The 21,257-nt window shown below is 56.2% G+C and overlaps 3 protein-coding genes across 8 annotated transcripts; 1 reads left to right on the plus strand and 2 right to left on the minus strand.

The window, feature by feature from the left end:
• Positions 1 to 5,272: 5,272 nt before the first annotated feature.
• Positions 5,273 to 7,377, minus strand: PROCR (protein C receptor). 2 transcript variants are annotated; one of them, XM_031596550.2, is made up of 4 exons: positions 6,981 to 7,377; positions 6,596 to 6,832; positions 5,834 to 6,100; positions 5,273 to 5,738 (listed from the first exon to the last, which is right to left on the minus strand). In XM_031596550.2, the coding sequence occupies exons 1-4, from the start codon at positions 7,033 to 7,035 to the stop codon at positions 5,626 to 5,628; spliced, it is 672 nt and encodes a 223-aa protein (XP_031452410.1). In that variant the 5' UTR covers positions 7,036 to 7,377; the 3' UTR covers positions 5,273 to 5,625. The 2 variants fall into 2 exon arrangements, with proteins under 2 accessions (XP_031452410.1, XP_031452409.1); XM_031596549.2 differs by having other exon boundaries at positions 6,596 to 6,835; positions 6,981 to 7,376.
• A 51-nt stretch (positions 7,378 to 7,428) lies between these two features.
• On the plus strand, positions 7,429 to 12,820 carry PFKL (phosphofructokinase, liver type). Its single transcript, XM_031596547.2, has 22 exons — positions 7,429 to 7,585; positions 7,856 to 7,929; positions 8,009 to 8,086; positions 8,167 to 8,356; positions 8,441 to 8,606; positions 8,882 to 8,926; positions 9,010 to 9,118; positions 9,226 to 9,321; positions 9,392 to 9,484; positions 9,570 to 9,695; positions 9,855 to 9,919; positions 10,015 to 10,078; positions 10,196 to 10,342; positions 10,433 to 10,503; positions 10,592 to 10,679; positions 10,811 to 10,963; positions 11,038 to 11,202; positions 11,355 to 11,416; positions 11,635 to 11,746; positions 11,821 to 11,920; positions 12,001 to 12,106; positions 12,210 to 12,820. The coding sequence occupies exons 1-22, from the start codon at positions 7,501 to 7,503 to the stop codon at positions 12,355 to 12,357; spliced, it is 2,343 nt and encodes a 780-aa protein (XP_031452407.1). The 5' UTR covers positions 7,429 to 7,500; the 3' UTR covers positions 12,358 to 12,820.
• Positions 12,821 to 14,189: 1,369 nt separating this feature from the next.
• CFAP410 (cilia and flagella associated protein 410) lies at positions 14,190 to 21,059 on the minus strand. 5 transcript variants are annotated; one of them, XM_090147056.1, is made up of 7 exons: positions 20,776 to 20,882; positions 19,706 to 19,904; positions 19,381 to 19,427; positions 18,393 to 18,622; positions 17,600 to 17,771; positions 16,937 to 17,030; positions 14,190 to 15,880 (listed from the first exon to the last, which is right to left on the minus strand). In XM_090147056.1, the coding sequence occupies exons 1-7, from the start codon at positions 20,865 to 20,867 to the stop codon at positions 15,755 to 15,757; spliced, it is 960 nt and encodes a 319-aa protein (XP_090003182.1). In that variant the 5' UTR covers positions 20,868 to 20,882; the 3' UTR covers positions 14,190 to 15,754. The 5 variants fall into 5 exon arrangements, with proteins under 5 accessions (XP_090003182.1, XP_090003183.1, XP_090003184.1 ...); XM_090147057.1 differs by lacking the exon at positions 20,776 to 20,882 and adding an exon at positions 20,923 to 21,059 and having other exon boundaries at positions 14,191 to 15,880; XM_090147058.1 differs by having other exon boundaries at positions 14,193 to 15,880; positions 19,886 to 19,904.
• Positions 21,060 to 21,257: the final 198 nt, after the last annotated feature.

The following is a 21,257-nucleotide window of genomic DNA, read 5'->3' on the forward strand; positions in this document are numbered from 1 at the left end:
GGAACCCAGGGTGCAAAACCCTCAGTTTCAACGCTAGTCTTCCTCTAAATCCTCGTTAAAGCTTGATGTGTTAATCCTGGCTGAGAGTGCTTCCTAGAGCATCAGCCTGTTTGACCTGCTGTTTCCAGGTCTCTGTAGGCAGCTTTGTGCCCCGCCTCTCCCCTTGGCTCTGATTAAGAAACCTTAGATTTCAAAGACAGACACACCTGTTAGGGTTGCATTGGTTCTTGTGTCAGTGTGTGCTACAAGGGTCTATTTGCTGACAGCTGCATGGCCTGCCTTTCTTCCTACCCCAGCCAACATGCCCTGTGCTGCTGGTACAGAGATAAAACTGAAAACTATAGCCAGGTCTCAACTTGTGTGTGTGAGATTTTGGCTGTGGTGTAACCCTTCCTACCCCCACCCCCAGCAGCAGGCAGTGCATTTATTCTGAGCGCAGCTACTTCTTCCCGCCACTGCTTTTCCTTTTCATGCTAATTCTTTTCCTTCCTGTAGGATGTTTTTCCCTTACCATTGTGGATCAGTGTTGCTCTGAGAGGCCGGTGCTATGCCGAGCAGCAACAATAGCTGCCAAGCCACAATATTTGCCAATGTGAGAGCAAAGTAAAAGCCAGCAGAGAACAGCTGCGTTGTTTGTGGTGCAGGTAATTCACTGAGATGTGATCCAAGAAGAAAAAGAGAAAAAACCTCAAATCCTACCAGGCTTCCTTCCGCCTTCTTTTCCCTGCTGCATAGTGTACGTGTGCAGTTGTGATTTGCTGCTGTCCCTGCCTTCAGACGAGCTCCCAGGGTTTCCGTGCTGTCTTTCCAGGAAGCAGTGTGCTTTAGTGCTTGCTGGGTTATTGTTCAAATGTTCCGCTTTAGGATTTGTTCTGTTGGCAGCAGGAAAGTCCAGCACCTTCGAGGATCACAGAAGTTATATCTGTCGCCTGTGATCCCCAGGTTCTGTGGCAATTGGTGGCTGTGAGGTACTGTGTCCTCTCTCTCAGTAATGCTTAACCAGTGTGAGTGAGTCATAGCACACGTGGACTGCTTTATCTCACAGCCTTGTGCAAGGCAAGGATTAGCAGTTCAGATGCAGGGATGTTCAATTCTTTTATCAAGACACTTGTCCTCAAAATGTGTTTTTTTAGAGAAGCTCTTGCCACTTTGAGAAGGGTATATTTTAAAAAGCAAATGGTTCTTGCCTGCCAAAAACAGGATCCTGATTTACAAAGTGAACACTTCTGATCACCTCCAAGTTGTGTGTTCTTCCAGGGTCTAACCACAGGCTCCCTCAGCTCTAGTTGAAGATCCCATTGCTACCATCAGTGCTTTGTTACTACCCCCTGGCTGCATCCTGCTGTCTCTGGATAGGCTGAACACTCCACAGCCACGTCAGTCTAAGCTGTCCTGCAGGCTGCATAGGAGGGGGTGATCCAGCAGGGAGGCCAGGAGCGGGTAACTGCAGCTCTTCTTGCCAGGCAAGTGAGTACACTCTTCTGGCTTACTGTTTTTGAAGAGGTAACTGGACAAATAGTCCCTTCAGTTCCTGTGGGAGAAATATGTCTTGTAAAGCATTTGTGTAGGGAGGGAAAGGATTTCTCACTGTAAATAGTTACACAGTGAAGTCTAAGGAAGTACTAAGCAACATGATGGGAATGTATTCTGTTTGGAGATGTGTAACCTCAACTGATCAGAGGTGGATACCTGTTCTTTCTTGTTCAGCCAGCCTAGGTACTACTGCTGGTTATTTGGGCAGCTTCCCTGTCCTGCAGTGCTCATCAAAAGTAGATGATGATGAAATCATGGTATAGGATGGCTTTTCCAGAAAGCATCGTGACAACCTACATGTTCTGAGGAGAGAAACAGCTGCTGACCCAATAGTCTTGCCCAGTTCTCTTGTCTCTCTGAGACAGGTTTGGTGCTTGCAAAGCCTTGCTGCCTACCCTAGACCAGATGCTAGACTTCTGAGACCATACACAGGAACTTTTGTGTTTGGTACGTGGGTCCTTAGCAACCATGTGGCCCCAAAGGGCATTTGTTCCTGATGCTCTTGGCCACCTGAGAGCAGCTGCTGCCTTATTTCTCACTAGAGCCAGTTAAACTGCTTGCAGTGTCCCCTCCTCACCAAGTACAGGCAGGGGTGAAAATGTTCCCAAACAGCAGCTTCTCTTCCATGGAAACTTTTCTGGAAGGGTTGTGTGGGCTGGCTTTTTTTTTTTTTTTTTCCCCCCATAGAGTTTGTTATTCTAAAATACTTATCTGTATCTAAACATATTTATTTTTGAGAGACAGGCAGTGGAGATAGGGGAGAGTTGACTGCTGCCAGGAGGGAACTGCTGTCCTGAAGGCGCCCAGGTTTGCAGTGTTCCCGGAATCCAACTGTTTGAACTTGTCTGGGACCTCTGGTGTGGGGCTGGACAGGAAAGGAAGGTGAAGTCGCAGTTCTTTACTGGTGTTCTTTTAAGTGATTTTTTAGGTGGTGTTTAGATAGCAGCCACTCTGCTCCAATGCCATAGAGCTGAGCTGCTCACTCAGTCTTGCAAGGCTTACTCAGACCGAAGCTTGTCCCACCCAGGGGACAGCCCAGCTGTGACTGGCGGGAGATGCAGTAACTGCCCAACAGCTTCTGTTTGCCCAGCTGCCACATCACTGTGCTTGGTGTTGACTGTGGCCAGAGCCCAGCTTTTGCCTCCTACTTCCTCCAGCTGTGCCAGGCACACTGACCTGGGAGGTGTTAGGAAAAGGAAGAGGGCAGAGATAGGAGCTGGGCATCCTCTCTGTGGGAGGGATGTGTCAGCTCTGCCTCTTCTGCCTAAGTATTTCCAAGGATCTGCCTGCTCACCCCTGGCAGCAGGAGACTGACAGGCAGAGGAGCCTCCTTCTACAGGAGAAAGCAAATGCAGAAGTAAAAGGCATAATTATGGCAGTGTGGTGGATGAAGATCTCAGTGCTTCCAAAGATCCTAAATTCGCTGGGAGTCAAAAACAACCAAAAAATACGTCCCTGTCTCTAGGAGGACTGTGCAGCACTGCCCTGAATGCAGCGTGTGCTCAGCCTGCTGCAGCAGCAGGGTTAAAATGGATGTCTGGAAACTGGAAATTCCACAGATGAAAGCATCTGGGGCTGTCACAACGTGGCGTTTGAGGACAGTTCAGAGAAACAGGGCTTGTTTAGTCCTGAGCAGCACTGATGATAGCAGCATAGGCACTGAGTGCATAGTGTGTGTTTATTATAAGGATAAACTCTTATTCTTGTCCTGGTGATGAGCTCAAATTGCTGCATTTTTTTGCTGAGGGAGGCCTAAATCTGGTGCCAGAAGGATGGAGGAACACCCTGTGTGTGGGGAGCAGGAGTGATGCTGTGGTGTGACCCCCAGAGGTGCTGTACAGCTCTCGCTCCCACCTAGCACCTCCACCTTCAGGGTGAATACTGATACTATGACCCCCAGTTCCTGGGGGATACTATGACCCCCAGTTCCTGGGGCAAATCCTGGTGCCAGGCAGCCCCTTGTCCTGTCTGTCCCCACCCCTTGGACACAGAGCCACCAGCTGGGATGTAGGGCTGATGCCAAAATGCAGTTCCTCCCCAAAGAATGAGTGTGTGTTTGCTAGGCTGTGTGTGCACACCCATGGGATGCATGTGTAGGTGAAGGGGAAACCCAGTCCTAGCCCTTGGGCATCACCTTACTCACTGCAACAACACACAGTGTTAGAGGCTGGGCTTCTTATCTCAGCTGGCAGCAATAGCAGTATGAGTGATGGAAAGTTTGGCATGCAGAGAGAAAAGCCTGGTTTGCTCTTAAGGAGATGCTGCGTGGGGGTTGGTGAAAGCCTCCAGGGGACTGCAGGGTGGATAAAGCCAGGAAGAAAGGGAAAGGGCCCTGTGGTTGATGGGATTCAGCTGAGGATTCGCACTTGTCCTGAGGGGGAACACAGGGCTTGAAGGACTGGCCCTGGCGGTGGCTACCAGCTGCTGGATGATGGTTAACACTTAAGCAACAACTGGGGCCAACCCTTCCCTGTGTGTGAGCAGGGCTGCTGGCTGGGCCCTGCATGTTGCTGCTCGTGGTGACCCTATGATGAAGCAGTTTGAGGGTGGGCAGAAGAATTTGGGGCTGGGAGGGGTGCATATGAGTGCCATAGCCCTTCCCTTTGTGTCATGCGTTGGTTGATATTGGTCACCATCAGGGAAGTGACCCAGGGCTGCTTTGGGTGTGGTGCCCAGGGAAGGCTGTAGGGCCTGGGGACTCGAGGGCACCAGCTGTTGCCCTTTTCTCTGAGCTGGCAGAGCAGGCACATCCTGGAGCACTGCCAGAGCCTACAGACAGGGAAAAAGGCTTTTCTAGAGCTGTTATGAGCAAAGACAGCCCCAGCTGTCTAAAAGCTGATGCATTGCAGAAGAAAAACAAGTCCTCTCCTTCCAGCCCCCTACGGTTTCTCCAGTCCTTGGGCTGCCACCCACCAGAGCCACCAGATCGCTTTCTGATGTCCTGTGAGTTGCAAAACCTCTTGGAACCATGATGCAAAATTTGCCCTGCAACTCTGCGTGCACATGATGGAGACGCAGTGGTGCTGCCCTGTGCCACAAACAAACCCCTCTGCTTTCTCCCCCCTTCTCCCCCCCATACACACAGCACAGCTGGCCTCCCACCCAGCTGAGTGCTGATGTTTGACTCAATTGGTGCTCTGGATCCCAGGACACTTGGCTGCTGTTTCACTCTGCTGGAGCAGCCCCCTGAAGGGTGGGGGGCTGCGTGATGGAGGGCGGCCAGGGCTGCCTGGCAGCTCCAGCAGATGAGCTGTAGTCTCTCGAGAGACCTTTGTCCCCTGTTGTGGACATTGCTATGTCATCTCCCATCCCACTTCTGTTTCTGCTTTCCCCTCCTTGCTGCCAAAGGGTAAGAATATTGTGTTTGTGACCGTGTCTGTGCTTTCAGCAGGTCTGCCTTGCACCAGTGTCAGCACCCACTCTTTTTTCCCATTCCTTCCCCCAGCTTTTGGGGAGCCCATGCCCATATGTGACAGCGATGAGCCCTTTAATCTGCCGAGGAGAAACTGTCTATAGTCAGCCTCAGTGTGCCATAGGGAGGTAAAAGAAAAATAAATGACACCAATTGGCCTCAGGGAGAAAATTGCTGCTGCAGCCAAACTGAGCACAAGCAAAGCAGCATACAGTCGGGGTGAGATCAGGCAGCACAAGCCCTGCAGCCTCTCTCAAGGCCGTGCAAGCTCAGTGCATGCTGTGTAACCTCCCCCCATGCAAGAAAGTGTGACACAAGTCTGGGGGGAGAAGGGCTTTATTGCACCAGGCCCTGGAGCAGGGCTGTTCAGCACGGAGATGGATGGCCACCGACAGGTCCTTTCCCAGATGTGACATCTGTCCTCCAGGCATCCATCCCCTTTCACCCCAGAGTGGCGATGAATCACGGTCTGAATACCAATCTCTTCACCCTTTTTGGCTTTCTTCTGGTTTTCACCCCTCTCTGCATTTCGTGCATCCAGGCCAAGCGTGGTTCCACGCCTCAATGCACTGTGAGCACCATCCCTGGGGCAGGGAAACCATCCCAGCTGGGGTCCCCATGAGATGATGCGGGTTTGGTCCCCTGTGCCCATGGAGTGACCAAGGCCAGCCATGGTTTTGCTAGCAGCTCCCTCCTGTGCACAAGAAGATGCCCACAGCCATACCCACCACTGCGGAGACCCCCAGGATCAGACCCAGCACCAGCGGGGCGTGCGAGCGGCCTCTCTGCTTCCCTGCAAGAAGCGACAATGGTAAGTAACCCCAATTCCCAAGGGATGAGAACCAGGAGCAGGGGAGGCCCCGGCACCCCTCTGTGCCTGACACACACCTGTCTGAGGGTTCTGAGCCCGCAGGATGTCCACGCAGGTGGTGTTGAGGAAGTGCTGTAGGTTATGCGTGGTCTCAGAGTACTTCATCAGCTCTCGCTGGGCAAAAGCGGCCACTGGGTCCCTGCGTGGCCAGCGGAGCTCCCAGGTGGCAGTGGGGACGTGGAAGGTGAGGAAGGCTGTTCCGTTGAGGGATACCTCATAGAAGCTGTGGGCCGTGCCATTGGGGAAGAGGCAGCAGCCCAGGCGGCAGTGCAGGATTTGGGTGTCTGTGGGATGGAGGGCATCAGGTTCCAGCTGTTACAGAGCTATAGTGTATGCACAGCCCCGGCTTGTGGGCTTGCAGCACATGGACCCTTGGTGAGCTCCCTGCAGCTTCTCATTTGGAAATTGCTCTGTGCACAGTGAGCTCCTCGTGGCTTTGACATGGGATATGGTATAGGGCAGGGACATGGGGATGGGGATAGCACTGGAGATCCAGGTCCAGGAATGAATGGGGGCAAAATGGGCTCTAGGAAGGAACACGGGTACAGGGGCTGGAGGGAGAGAGATGTCAAATGACAGCCACAGCAGCATCCCTATGCAGGGATACAGCCTCCTCATCCTCAGCATCCCACTTCCACGCAGTGACCCCAAGGTAAGCCCTCTGCCCAAGGGCTGCCCGCAGCTCCGGGGCTGCGTCCTTGTCCCCTTGCTGAGCTGTCCCCGAGCAGCCATCCCCAGCAGCACAGCACCACGTGCCCCTTCGCCCCAGCAGCACTCACAGTTGAGGGGCCTCTCCTTGCTGAAGACCTGCACTATGCCGCTGAAGTAGCTCAGGTAGTTGGCCACCATGTCCCGCTGCTGTGCCCAGACTGCGGGCGGCTCCAGGGGCAGCACCTGAGTGACGTTGTGATCCTCCAGGATGTGGCTGAGCCGCCCGCCCAGCGTGGCGTTGCCCCAAAAGACGGAGCTGCCCTTGGACACCTGCGTCCACTGCAGCATGATGAAGGTGAGCGGGGCTGCTGGGAGACACCGATGTCGTCCGTTAGCCCCCGACGTCACGCCAAACCTGACCCTCGCCCTCCAGCCCTGTGGTCGCCCAAGCATTTGCCGCCACGCGTGTCCCCGTGCCGCCCCGCGGCCCCGTGCATCCCCGCAGCCCCTTACCATCGCTCCCGGCCCCGCAGCCCAGAGCCCCGCAGAGCAGCAGCAGCCTCAGCATGGCGGGACGGGGACGGACGGGATGCGGTGGCCCCGCGGCCGCAGTTAAGCGGTGCCGGGGAGGTGGGGCCGGGAAGGAGGAGGAGGAGGAGGATGTCGGGAGTCCGGCCAGGTCTCTCCCATTTCCTTCACCCACGACGCCCGCACCCTTTCGCTGCCGGACGTGGCCGTGTCAGAGTAACGGGGACACGGTGGGCCCCGTGGCACGCAGCAGTGTGACAGCCCCGCGGATGGGATAGCGCTGTGCTTCTTTAATTAACTAATATTATTAATTAGACGGAATTATTGTGTGTGAGCATCGCACGCGGGTCCGTCTGTCCGTCCCCGCCAGGCAGAGCGGCGCGGCGCGGCACAGCGCGGGGGGCGGAGCCTCTGCTGGGCGTGGCACCACCTGGTGGGCGTGGCCTCGGGAAGGGGCGTGGTCAGCGGAGCGCGGGGCGGGACGCCGGTGCCGGGCAGCGCAGCGATGGCGGCGGCGGAGCTGGAGCGGCTGCGGATGGCGGGGGCCGGCATGGCCATCGCCGTGCTCACCAGCGGCGGCGACGCGCAAGGTGAGGCCCGTGGAGCGGCAGAAGGCGGCGGGTGTCACCACCCGGTTCTCTTGCCGGGCGGCGAGGTTGCGGCGGGTCCGGAGTCCTCGCTGCCGCGGTGGACTGTGGGACGCGCTGCGGGGACGCGGGGACGTCTGGACGCGGGGCGTAGGGCACGGGGAAATAATGGGAGTGTGGGGACGTGGGGCATCGGGATGGCCGCCCGGGGAGAGCGGTGGGTCCCCTGCTGGTGCAGCGACGTCCCCGCGGTGCCACGTGTCTCCTCCGCAGGCATGAACGCCGCTGTGCGCGCCGTCACCCGCATGGGCATCTACGTGGGAGCCAAGGTCTTCCTCATCTACGAGGTCTGCCCGCCCCGCGCCCCCGCCAGCCGCCCTGCCCCCGCGTATGGCACGCAGGGATGTCACCTCCGTGTCCCCGCAGGGCTACGAGGGGCTGGTGGAAGGCGGTGATAACATCAAGCAGGCCACCTGGCTGAGCGTCTCCAACATCATCCAGCTGGTGAGCATCGCCAGGCTCCGCCGGGGGCGCCCCGCGTGCCAAAGCGCTGTGCCACGTCCCCCCGATTGTCCCCTCTGCAGGGCGGTACGGTCATCGGCAGCGCCCGCTGCAAAGCCTTCACCACGAGGCAGGGCCGCCTGCGCGCCGCCCGCAACCTGGTGGAGCACGGCATCACCAACCTCTGCGTCATCGGCGGCGATGGCAGCCTGACGGGTGCTGATATTTTCCGCGCGGAGTGGGCAGGGCTGCTGGATGAGCTGCTGCGGGACGGTGCGTGATGTGGGATGTGGGATGCGATGGGTAGCAATGAGCCAAACCCGGAGCTCAACCCAAAGCGTTGGGCGTCGGGCGCAGGGCTGATCAGCGAGGAGGTGGCGAAGGCCAACGGGCGGCTCAACGTGGTGGGCTTGGTGGGCTCCATCGACAATGACTTCTGCGGCACCGACATGACCATCGGCACCGACTCGGCGCTGCATCGCATCATGGAGGTGATCGACGCCATCACCACCACAGCGCAGAGGTGAGATTGTTGGCCTCATCATCAGCACAGCTCCCACCCTCTGCCTGCCCACCCTCGCCCTCTTCCTAATCCTCCTCACCTTCATCCCTTGGTTATCATAGAATCATTAAGGTTGGAAGTGGCCTCTAAGTTCATCAAGTCTAACTTCCACCTACCCACCCCACCATGCCCACTCATAGAACCGTTAAGGTTGTAAATGACCTCTAAGATCATCCAACCATTGACCCGTCCCCACCGTGCCCACTCACCATGTCCCCTAAACCGTGTTCTTGCAGCCACCAGAGGACGTTCGTGCTGGAGGTGATGGGCCGCCACTGCGGGTGAGGACACCAGGTGGAGTGGGGGCTTTCTGTGGTATTTCAGGCCCTTGGGGACACCTGGGTGTCACCAACACTCCCTGCAGGTACCTGGCGCTGGTGTCTGGGCTGGCCTCGGGGGCCGACTGGCTCTTCATCCCCGAATCCCCTCCAGAGGATGGCTGGGAGGACCTGATGTGCGAGCGGCTCGGGGAGGTGAGGGACCCATCCCTACCATGGAGACACAAGGAAGATGCTTGTGGCCGGGATGCCCTTAGCTAGCACAAATTTTGGCTAAACCGCTGTGCCCTTTGCTCCCCCAGACCCGTAGCCGAGGGTCACGGCTCAACATCATCATCATTGCGGAGGGGGCCATCGACCGCAACGGCAAGCCCATCTCCTCCAACTACGTCAAAGATGTAAGGCTCACCCCGCTGCCAGCTCCCATGGCCAGGCCCTGCCTGCTCTGACAGCCTCTCTGCCCTACAGCTGGTGGTGCAGCGCCTGGGCTTTGACACGCGTGTCACCGTGCTGGGCCACGTGCAGCGCGGCGGGACGCCCTCTGCCTTCGACCGTGTGCTGGTGGGTGCCCAGGGCTGCGGGATGGGAACAGAAGGTGGGAGAAGGGCTTTGTCATCACCCAAGGGGTGCCTCCGACTCACTACAGAGCAGCAAGATGGGGATGGAGGCCGTGATGGCGCTGCTGGAGGCCACCCCGGACACCCCTGCCTGCGTGGTCAGCCTGTCAGGGAACCAGTCGGTGCGGCTGCCGCTGATGGAGTGCGTCCAGGTGGTGAGTGCATGGTGGCACTGGGGGGTGCAGGTGGTGGCATCTCCGTGGGGCTGGTGGCACCTACATGGGGTTGGTGGCACCTCTGTTGAGTGGGCATTAGGGCATCCCACTGCTGTCACCCCACATACGGGTGTCGCAGTGCTGCATCTCTTCCCCAAGACAAAGGATGTGCAGAAGGCCATGGATGAGAAGAGGTTTGATGAGGCAATCCAGCTCCGTGGAAGGTGAGCGACCGTGGGGGACCAAATGTCACCATGGGGTGACTGGGGAGGCCTGCTGGAACAGAGGTTCTCCACTAGAGCTGCTGCTGTCCTTGCAGGAGCTTTGAGAACAACTGGAACATCTATAAACTGTTGGCACACCAGAAGCCAGCGCAGGAGAAGGTAAGACAGGGTGCCAAGCTGTCCTTTCCATCATCCCCTCAATTCTAAGCAGGACAGTGCTGTTCCCCTCCTGGTGGCTGTGCCACCGTCCCCACCACACTGCTGCTGTCCCCACAGAGCCCCTTCAGCCTGGCCATCCTGAACGTGGGGGCCCCTGCTGCCGGCATGAACGCGGCCGTGCGCTCAGCTGTGCGCATCAGCATCTGCCGTGGCCACACCGTCTATGCGGTGAGCGATGGCTTCGAGGGCTTGGCCAAGGGACAGGTGAGTGTGTGGGCACCAAAAGCCCCACAGGGCTCTGATTGGGGTGGACGGGTTATACCCAGCTCCAAAATTGAGCACTGCTTCTTGCAGATCCGTGAGGTGGGCTGGCACGATGTGGCAGGCTGGCTGGGACGTGGTGGGTCCATGCTAGGCACCAAGCGGTGAGTGGCCCATGGCTGTGCCAAAAGGGACACTGCTGTATACGTGGGCTTCTCAGGGGCCTCAGTGCAGGGTCTTTCTCCCTTCCAGGACTCTGCCCAAGACTTGCATGGAAAAGATCGTGGAGAACGTGCGGAAATTCAACATCCAAGCTCTGCTGGTCATTGGTGGCTTTGAGGTACGGGGAAACACTGAATGTAGAAGCACCCTTTGGCATCACTGGATCTCCTACACCTGATGGGCCCATCCTGGTCCCAGGTGGTGGGGTGGGGTGAGGTGGGACCCTGCTGACGGCCATGCCCACGGCAGGCATACGAGGGGGTGCTGCAGCTGGTGGAAGCCCGTGGGCAGTATGAGGAGCTCTGCATCATCATGTGTGTCATCCCCGCCACCATCAGCAACAACGTGCCCGGCACCGACTTCAGCCTGGGCTCGGACACAGCCGTCAATGCAGCCATGGAGGTGAGGGGCAGCAGTGAGGTGGGAGCACCACGCTGTATGAATGTGGCCCTGTGACCAGCGTTGTCCCTGTACAGAGCTGTGACCGCATCAAGCAGTCGGCGTCAGGCACCAAGCGCCGCGTCTTCATCGTGGAGACCATGGGAGGTTATTGTGGGTATCTGTCCACCGTCACCGGCATCGCCGTGGGTGCCGATGCTGCCTACGTGTATGAAGACCCCTTCACCATCCATGACCTGAAGGTGAGCGGTCCTCAGTATCCCAGCAATACCGTTTTGGTGGAAAAAAAAGGTGGGAAATGGAATTGGGAACAGCTGCGGATGAGATCTTATGGGGGTGGGTGAACATGGGGTGGATGCTGAAGGTAGGGGACATGCTGGGGTTTGTCCTGCAGGCCAACGTGGAGCACCTGACGGACAAAATGAAGACAGACATCCAGAGAGGGCTGGTGCTGCGGTGAGTCCTAAGTCATCATTGAGGTTGGAAAAGACCTCCGAGATCCCCAGGGCCAACCCCAGCCCACCATGACCACTGACCACGTCCTTCAGTGCTGCATCTCTATGGCTCTGGAACACCTCCAGGGACAGTGACCCCCACCTCCCTGTGCAGCTGGGCAGTGCCTCACTGCTCACCCCACAAAGGAGTAACCCCATCCCTTTTCTCTGCTCCCCCAGCAACGAGAAGTGCCACGAGCACTACACCACTGAGTTCCTCTACAACCTCTACTCCTCTGAGGGCAAGGGCATCTTCGACTGCAGGATCAATGTCCTGGGCCACCTCCAGCAGGTACAGGGATGGGAGGGCCACCAGCACCGGGCCTTATCCCACAGGACTTGACCTCAGCTTTTTTCTGTCCCTAGGGGGGAGCCCCAACCCCCTTTGATCGCAACTACGGGACCAAGCTGGGTGTGAAGGCCGTGCTGTGGATGTCAGAGAAGCTGCAGGAGGCATATCGCAAGGGTGAGCCCAGGGCTGGGGGACGCTGGTTGCAGCATGGCCGCTGTGCCTGCTGCCAGCTGATGACAGTGTGTCCTCTACAGGACGTGTGTTTGCCAACTCGGCTGATTCCGCCTGTGTCATCGGGCTGAGGAAGAAGGTGGTGGCCTTCAGCCCTGTGACAGAGCTCAAGAAAGTCACTGATTTTGAGTAAGTGCCCATCTGCTGTCCATGGCTCCCCCAGACTTCCCAAAACTCAGGGGCAAGGGCCGCTGTGCCCAGAGCCATTGGAGAGCCATGTCCCACTTTGCAGGCACCGGTTGCCCCAGGAGCAGTGGTGGCTGAACCTGCGGCTGATGCTGAAGATGCTGGCCAACTACCAGATCAGCCTGACCGAGTACATCTCGGGGAAGATGGAGCACGTCACCCGGCGCACGCTCAGCATCGAGAAGGGCTTCTAGTGGCCATCCCTGATGCATCCTCCCCAGACCCTGCCTGAAATTGCTGCTCCTTGGGGCCAGTCACTGTGCAAATTTGGGAATGGGGGGCTCCCCTGTGCTTGGTTGCGCAGCCCGGCCCCGAAATCATCCTCTTCTAGTTTATTATTTAATGATGGGGTACTCCTGATTCCTTATTTCATGGCTTGATAGCCCAAACCAATTGCTGCTTTTAGCTGACGACCCCGCGCGGGAGGGGAGTGGAGGAGGATGCCGTGCAGTGCCGGAATAGGCACAGGGCACCAGTCCTGGCAATCCCCTGTCCCTGGCCACCCTGCATGACGCTTGGCTGTCACGACCACCACCACGTGGCCCTTGGTGCCACCAGCAGGGCCGTGCCCATCATCTCACTACCGCTCCATGACCCCACCGTGTCTCACCATCGCGGCGTCGCTTGTGTCTTAGAGATAAAACCTGCTGGAGCCAACGCTGCGTCACCAGCGTGGTCATTGCGGTGCCATGAGGAGGAGGACTGGAGGCTGTGTCCCCGTGGGGTGTGCACTGGGGTGGGGGGACCATCTTACGCTGTTCTAGGGAGGGGGTGTGAGAAAGTTGAGCTGCAGACAGCTTGCCAGAGCCCAACTAATGCTGGGACGTTTCCCTGCTCTGTGCACCCCCAAGCTGGGGTCCTGGGAGAAAAGGACCACGGGCAGCCTCCCATGCATGACTCCCTCCAGAATGCACAAAGTCTGCGTCCCTCTGCGAGGAGACCTCTCAACCCTGGAGGAAAACTGCATCTCCCAGGGTTTGGTTCCCACCTTCAAGGGAAGTTCAAAGCGGATGGCTCAGGGTGATGCGCGTGGTTTTCACGCAGTTTCTCAGGGTAGCTGCCAAGCTCCTTGGCCCTGGCTCACAGTTCTGGGACTTGGCTGTGCTCAGCCGATGCCAAACAACTCATTTCCCAGGACTCCTTCCTTCCAGAGCCAGACTGACGAACATCACCATCATGGGGACGTGTCACAGCTGTGGGGTTTGGACAGAGCTGGTTTTTTTTCCATTGAGTTGTCCCCAATGTGGAGGCCCCTTTGATTTTAAGGGCAACAGTGCTATTCCCCTAGCTGGCCGCAGCACTTATTTTAGGCTCTGGACAAAGATAGTGACCACATAATCCCTGCCAGAGCTGAGTGCAGAGAAACAGCAGAGCTTGAAGGAAACATAGCGGCTTTTCCCTGTTAATACCTGCCCTGGGGACCCCAGGCACAGATCACACCACTCCTCCTGGCACTGGGGAGGCGGGAAGTGGGTTCCTCTGCTGCCCCATGCTGATTCTGGGGAGCCCATCTCACTCCTCAACAGGGCCACGGAAACATGGTGACCATCCAGCCCAGCCCCAGATCCACATGGACACCGAGCATCGCACAGGGGAAGGAAGGCCACTGACAAACATGCTGCGAGGTGGCAGAGGGGGCACTTGGCAGCTGCAGCAGCAGCACCAGCCAAGTATGACAAGCACGGCACGTAGGCGGAGAGCTCTGGCTGGGATTAACAGCCTGACTGCTGTGAGCTGAGAAAAAAGGAGCTGCGCCAGAGCAGCCCCAGGCCACGCTCAGCACTCCAGCAGCCACCGCCAGCCTTGTGACAAGCCATGATGCTTGCTCCAGACACTCCCCTCCCAGCAAAATGGGGGGCTCCAGGCCATGGGGTGTCTGCCAACACACTCCAGCAGCTGCTCACATGATCCCCAGTGCAGAAAGGTGCAAATTCTGCCACCAAGCAGCTGTTGAGGCAGCCCGGGAGAAGACTTAACCTCTACACAAGGGCAGGATGCAAACAAGATGCCGGGTAAGTCTCTGGGGCCTTGGCTGTCAGGACAAGACTAGTATATTATAAATCACACTGACCAGTTCTGTGCAGCTGGGCTTAACACAGCAGGCAAGAACTAGGTCATCTGAAGAGTTAAAGGCGTCAGCAATCCTCACTCAGAGGGACACACTGTGCCCCCTCATCCCAAGCCCACATAGTTGTGCTTGTGTGCATGGGACTGTCCACATCCCCAAGGAGCATTCCCATCAGCACAACCCAATGCAGGGGCTTGGATCCCTACACATACACAGGGAGCAGAGCCACAACCACCCCAGGCCCTGCAGAGAATCACACCAAGGGCCATGCCCCCCCTTGCAGGCTTTGCACCTCTGCACCAAGCCTTCCTCACAGTCCCTTTGCTCCCTGCAGCTCAGCTGCAGACTGGCTGCTGCAGAGAGCTGCCCCAGTAGCAAAGTACCTTTGCAAAGCAGGGAGGTGCAGCAGTTCTGATCATGAGCAGCACTGCAGTCAGATGAAGCATTTCACAGTCAGTGAAGCGGGATGGAGCAGGGGCCAACAGCTGCCCTCCGGCTTCACAGGGCTCACAATGGGAGCTGTGACCCAGAAGTAACACAGCAATGCCCAGAGTCAGTTGTTCTCACCATGGTTGCTGAGCCCCAGGCACAACTCATAGGTCCTAGAGGGAAAATGGCTTTTATTTGCAATGTCACAATGTTTCAAGTGGTATTTTAAGAGCTTTGAAAAATTTTTCTAAATTCAGCTTTTTCAGTTAAGCACCACCCTTGATACCTGTGCATTCGAACAGTAATGCTTGGCTCATTTTCTCCCAAAATGCACAGGGATATTTTGCCCCAAGGTTAAATTTCCTTAGGCTGCTCTAATGCCTGCGAGGGCATGCAGGGGCGAAACTACAGCTGAGCATTCAGGAGTTGCTGTTTCACCCAGGCTGCACCAAGGTCTTCTTTGGGCCACCTGACCACCAAGTCAGATGCTGCTTGTACTAACAAGGCCAAAAGAAATCAGGAGTTTAAGATAAATTAAGAATTTGACATTGACCTTCACCATCTGTACCAGAGAGCTCTTGAAAATCCTTTAGGCAGCGTCTTTCCAAGATTCAAACAAACCTTTGTGGGAGAAGCTGCCTTCAGAGTCTGCTCTATGCAGACCCAGAATGACAACTGGCCAAGTGCTCGGCCAACAGGGAGCAGTGGTACTTCTGGCTGCTGTCAGGCTTTGCCAACCCCTTCATTTGTAGAGCACAGCAGCACCTCTGCCCACAGCCCTGCTAGCTTTTTCTTGTTGATCCCGCTGTGGCTCCCATCGAATGACCCCAGTGACATGACATGCACACATTAACAGAGCCTGCCACGCCAGCAGGAAAGCTCCCGAGAGGCAGATCCCACCAACGTGATGCACATAGCCAGGGGCAATGTCAGGAGAACTAAAGGGGCAGTTTCTCTCAGCCAGCATCACCCCATCCACAGGGGAAGTGCAGCGGAACATGCTGAGCCAGGCATGTATGGGCAGAGTGGTGCAGCTGTGCTGGGGCAAGCTCTCTGGCTCATGGAATGCCCCAGGGAGGACACAGCACACACCGTCATTCCTCCTGCAGCTCCCTCTTCCGAAAGGCCTGCAGCCTCCTCCCCACTGTCTGCTGGACGACCTCCAGACCCTCGGCGTCCAGTTCCTTCGTGAGAAGCAGGATGGCATTCAGCACATTGTTCTGTGGGATGAGACAGACACTGCTTTATACAAGCACATTAACACCAGCCCAGAGAAGGGGAGCACTCAGTTTTCGAGTTGCTGCTCCGTCTAGGGACTTCATCACCTGCACCTACAGGGACAAACCAACCCCCCCTAAGGGGCAGAGGCTGCCTTGGAGGAGACTAACTGGAATGCAGGACAAACTCGTCCACCCAGTCCTGCAAAGACTGCCTGCACACCTCTGGCTCCTGCAGGGAAAAGGGCGCTCAACTGAGCAGCTGTCCTTTCTCTAGTGTGACTGCATGAAGGGTGAGAAAGAACCTGCCCCCACTCTGATCTGAGCAACAGCAAGATAATAGCAAAAACAGGAGCTAGACAGAACCTTTGAAGGTCCCCAGCCCAGCCTCCCACCAAAGTAGGATTTCTGCCAACACCAGAACACGGCTCTGTCAAACTATGTCGTGAAAAACTCCAGAGGGAGATTCCACAACCTCACTAGACACCTTTTAGGGGAAATCTTTTTTCCTAATGTCCAACTTGAAGCTCCACAGCTGCAGTCTGTGGCCACATCCCCTTAATTTTTATTTTGCCAGAGAAAAATAAAAAGAGGAAAAAACCCAGGGCCTGCGGTAGTACTCTTGGTACTGTAAAGGAAGCTTAAAGCATGAATGAACAAGAGAATGCAGACAACAAATTTTGGAATCAGGCAGAACACGGTCTAGATCCTCACTCTGGCCTTCCTATGCCAATTGCAGTGATGGCACTGAGCCCAGAATACGGCAGCTCCCAGCTGCACAGCCAAAATCCATGAGGTTCATCTGGGGCTACATCACCGAGGGGGCTGAAGAAGCACCTAAGCACTCAATTCAGCATCCTCCCGCTCACCAGCTGCATTTCAGCTGCTGCCCACCTTTGATGTGCTCTCAGCACAGCCCTAGTGCAGGGACACACGTGCCTGTGGGCAGACAGATGGAGAGCACAAACCTCATCAGGCTTTCTCTGCATGCGGAGGAAAATGAAAACACTGCTCAGCATCTTGAAGATGAAAAGCAACTTGGTCTCGAAAAATACTCACTCTTGTATTTTGGCTACAGTCCGTCTCTTGAGGTGAGAAGGAGGAAAATTTATCCCTTGGAACAGGCTTCATACCAAGCTGCTCTCGGATTTTGCTGAAAAAAGGGAGGAAGAGCAAATGTTACAATAACCAGATGGCAAAACCTTACTCTGCCAGGCCAAACTTCTAGTCACCAGCAGCCACCCAACAATATCTAGCCAAAGGATTCAAAGCGCATCTCCAAGCACACCTCAGCTGCCTACAAAATACAGAAGCCTGAGCAAAACCATAGTAAGAGCCTCACAGCTACAGGATGTAAGCAGGCAATGTACCACGAGGAGGCTGCTCCCAGCCGTGGGACTGGGAACTGATTGCATCACACTGCACTCCAACACGTGCATGGTGCTGATGAGCACCAAAGCATGCTGCAGGGGAGCTAAGGAGGAGCGGGCCAGACCTCACCCACCTCTGTCTGCACATGCAGCTGATAGCAAGCAACCCCCTACAGCAGAGCCTGTTTGGCAGGCAGAGAATCAGACCCACAAGTACTGTTGACCCAGCACAGCTAACTGGAACAACAGAAATCTGCAGCCACTGCAGGGCTGGCCTACGTAGGACGACGCTTGGTTAGCAGGGTCCTATCATGCTACCCATGAGTCCAGCTCAGGAGCCCTAACATCTCACTTGGTCTCCTCCAAACCGAAGCTCAGCAGCTCGCTCTCAGTCTCCATTGTGGATTCGGCAGCACTGGACTCTGTGGATGCAGAGCAGCCATTCTCCATACTCCTCCTGGCTGGTGGGGCCGTGATTTCCTCCCCGTCAACCATGGCCTGGGACAGCTCTTCCTCTGTCACGGCTGTGAAAACAAAAACAACAGCCTGGAGCCATTTGTTTGCAATGAACTCCAGCAGCCCAGAAAGACACTGCCTGTGATCAGGAATGTGCTGCTGCTGCAGAGCTACACTGGCAGAATTTCACCCAACAATCCTGCTTTGTAGAGGCCTTTTGCTTTCATTCTCCTTCACAAGAGAACAGTGGCTGTCTCTTAAAAGGAGAAAGATATCAGGTGGGGATGCAAAGATGTTCTGCAGGCTCAAAAAGCCATCAAATTACTGCTAGCAGGTAGAAAAGCTCTTTCTATAACCGCAGATCCAATTACAGAATCCTTGTTTTGCCAGAGCAAAAGAGAAAGCTCTGAAAAACCACTAATGAATGGTATGATCTCAGCTCTAATGAGCCTCTTTCAGCCCCACTAGCACTAACCCTGGCACTGCAGGACACAAAAGAGAGAAACCAGCTTGGGAGCAATGGTTCTACAGAGAGGAGACTCGACCTCCAACAGATCCTGCCTGCCTGCACACCTGTACCACGTCTCCCATCACAAAGAATCAAGGACACCCAAACAAGAGGGACATCACTAGTTTCCAGTTCACCTTGCCCAGGGCTCGGGGCTGTTCATTTCCCTGACAACACCCACCTTGATTATCGAGCTTCTGCAGGCTGGGGAGGTTGCGGAGCACCGTCATCCTGTAGCGGTGGGGGTCCGACCCACAGCAGGGATTTTCAGACAACCACAGGACCCTCAGCCGGGGCAGGTTTTTGAGGTAGAAGAGCTCATTCAGGCTTGCTATGTTGTTCTTCCTCAAGTAGAGCTCACTCAGATTCTGGCACTGGTTCAGCGGCTCGAGGTCTGAGATGCCATTCAGGCTGCAGAGAGAGCACAGGCTCAGCCCACCCCTCCTCATTGTGCCCTAAGCGGTGAGCAGGGCCCCTGCAGCACTCAGCTTTTCAGCCCCTTTTTCTGCATCAGCTTCACTGAGAAGCCTCACACCGACACAGCGAGGGCGGTGTTCAGGAGCCTACGGCTTTGCACAGAACAAAAAGATGGCATTTCATCTTTGTAAACAGAGGGAGGAATTAAAAAAGCAGGAGCTGCTCTCTGCTGAAAATGACAAACAGCTTTTGCTTCCCCCAACCATCCATCACATTGACGCCCTTTTCTCTAGCAGCTCAAGCTGAAGGAGAACCCACAGAAGATTCCCAAGCTGAAGGAGAACCTACAGAAGATTCTTAAGCTGAAAAGCTCAATTTCAAAGATAGCAGAAGCTCCACATGAGATGGCAGAAATGTGGAGCTTGGAGAGATCCAAGCATTTCAACCAGCCTTCTGCAAACTGGCTTCATGTGGAGGCCCAGAAAATCCCATTTAAATCATGGAATATGACATAAGGAATAAAAATCCTAAGACATTTTAACCCCTCTCAAAACAAATAGCAAAGGGACAGGCGCAGAGGAGCGTGCTGAAGAATAAGCATTTCCACATCTCTGCTGCTTGAGAAAAGAGGCGAGAAGAGGCTGGCAGCTTGCAGACACACTCTAAGAGGCAGCACCAAACCAAACGCCAGGACACAGCTGCATGAAACACGTGATCTCCACTCTTTCCAAGGCCAGCAGCTTGGTATTCACCTGAATGTGATCACCTCAACGTTGGGCAGATCCCGGCATATCGATATCTATGCAGGAAGAAATAGAAACATTAAACTGCAATCCCAGAGAAAAAAAAAAAAAAAAAACACAAAGCAAAACAGAACAACAAAAAACACAGCAGTTTAAGCCACACACAAATAAGATAAAAGCAAGAGCAGGAATCCAGGTTGCCTCAATCTAACCCAAGCTTAGCACCGCCTGAGGGATTTGCTGCCAGAGCCAGCACAGAATCAGCAGAGCTTCCACCCTTTGCACCCTGCCAGCATCTCGCTGCTCTTCCTTCCAGCAGCTCTGCTGTCCTTACGCTGCTTTCCAGGAAGGATCCATCCCTCTCACCCGGGACATCCCTTTCCTGCAGTGCAGATGTGTCTGTGAGCCCAAATCCTGCACTGTCAGGTGAGCACAGGGCCCCAGTACCCTCCCAGTGCCAGTTCTCTCCAGGCAGGGGATCGATGAGATGAGCAGATGGCAGCACGGTACTTACATCGGTGAGGTGGCTGCCCCTGTGGGAGAAAAGGGCTATCACTGCATTGGCTTTGGCGACAACCTCCCATCTGCTGTGCCCTCACCCCAGCAGCAGGCCTGGGCCTATCCCACACACCTCTGCCATGTCCCCACTGTCCCTTCCAGGGCTGCTGTGCACAGGCCTGCCGGGATCTCAAGGCTGCTCAGCACTCACCAGCCCTGCCCGTCCCCAAACCCTAGGCCTGCTTATCCCTTCCCAATGCCCTGCTTATCCCTGTCCCTAGGCCTGTCCCTGCCACTGCAAACCCTAGCTCCGTCCCCAAACCCCAGCCCTCCCTAGCCCTCCCCAGTGCCCTGCCTGTCCCCATCCTTAGGCCTGTCCTTTCCATTGCAAGGCCATGCCCGACCCCTGCCCTAGCACTGCTTATTCCTCCCCAATGCCCTGCCCGTCATCATCCCCAAGCCTGTCCCTTCCATTGCAAGGCCCTACCTGTCCCCAAACCCTAGGTCTGCCTCTCCCTTCCCAGTGCCCTGCCTGTCCCAATCCCTAGCCCTGTTGCCAATGCCCTGCCAGTCCCCAAACCCTAGCCCTCCCCAATGCCCTGCCTGTCCTCATCCCCAAGCCTTTCCCTTCCATTGTAAGGCCCTGCCTGTCCCTTGCCCTAGTCCTGCTTATTCCTCCTCAACTCCCTGCCTGTCCCCATCCATATGCCTGTCCCTTCCACTGCAAGGCCCTGCCTGTCCCCAAACCCTAGCCCTACCCCCAATGCCCTGCCATTCCCCAGCCCCTAGCCCTGCCTACCCCTCCGTAATGCCCTGCCTGTCCCCATCCCTAGGCCTGTCCCTTCCATTGCAAGGCTCAGCCTGTCCCCAAACCTCAGCCCTGTCCCCTGCCCTAGCCCTGCCTACCCCTCCGCAACGCCCTGCCTGCCTGCCTCCAGCCCTATCCACGTCCCACCCACCTCAAGGCCCTGCCTGTTCCCATCCCCCCGTACACCCATCCCACGGCAAGGCCCCGCCTGTCCCTATCCCCACACCCCCATCCCAGGCCCCCACCAGCAGTTCAGCCGCCGGACCCCATCGAGCGCGACGGCCTTGGCCCGGGCCAGCACGGCCGCCCGGCTCAGCCTCATGGCCGGGCCCCGCGGTCGCTAAGGGCGGGGCGGCCGCCAGCCTTGGCTCCTCCCGGCCGGGGCGGAGCGGGGCAGGCCGCAGAGCTTGGGAAATGTGAAAAGCACCGAATCTGTGGAAAAATCCACTCCCTTGAAGTAATGCGGGGCGAGGAAAACTCATTGCTTTGACCACAGTGCCACTGAGTGCGCTGTACCGGTACAAAGCGCTGAGGCAGAGCCCGTGAAAAGCAGCGCTGTTATGAGGGAACCGTCCGGCGG

This window comes from Phasianus colchicus, chromosome 10, assembly GCF_987193195.1.
Source record: "Phasianus colchicus chromosome 10, bPhaCol1.hap1.1, whole genome shotgun sequence".
Lineage (NCBI taxonomy): Eukaryota > Metazoa > Chordata > Aves > Galliformes > Phasianidae > Phasianus > Phasianus colchicus.

Coding starts and splice junctions, on each gene's coding strand:
- CFAP410 (XM_090147056.1), bottom strand. CDS start 20,867: ATGGGTGTACGGGGGGATGGGAACAGGCAGGGCCTTGAGGTGGGTGGG. Junction 19,428..19,705: donor GATCCTTCCTGGAAAGCAGC/GTAAGGACAGCA, acceptor CTTCCTGCATAG/ATATCGATATGCCGGGATCT. Junction 17,772..18,392: donor GCAGAAGCTCGATAATCAAG/GTGGGTGTTGTC, acceptor TTGTTTTCACAG/CCGTGACAGAGGAAGAGCTG.
- PFKL (XM_031596547.2), top strand. CDS start 7,501: ATGGCGGCGGCGGAGCTGGAGCGGCTGCGGATGGCGGGGGCCGGCATG. Junction 10,343..10,432: donor AGGGCTTGGCCAAGGGACAG/GTGAGTGTGTGG, acceptor TGCTTCTTGCAG/ATCCGTGAGGTGGGCTGGCA. Junction 11,747..11,820: donor TCCTGGGCCACCTCCAGCAG/GTACAGGGATGG, acceptor TTCTGTCCCTAG/GGGGGAGCCCCAACCCCCTT.
- PROCR (XM_031596549.2), bottom strand. CDS start 7,035: ATGCTGAGGCTGCTGCTGCTCTGCGGGGCTCTGGGCTGCGGGGCCGGG. Junction 6,836..6,980: donor CTGCGGGGCCGGGAGCGATG/GTAAGGGGCTGC, acceptor GGTGTCTCCCAG/CAGCCCCGCTCACCTTCATC. Junction 6,101..6,595: donor CAAGGAGAGGCCCCTCAACT/GTGAGTGCTGCT, acceptor TCCATCCCACAG/ACACCCAAATCCTGCACTGC.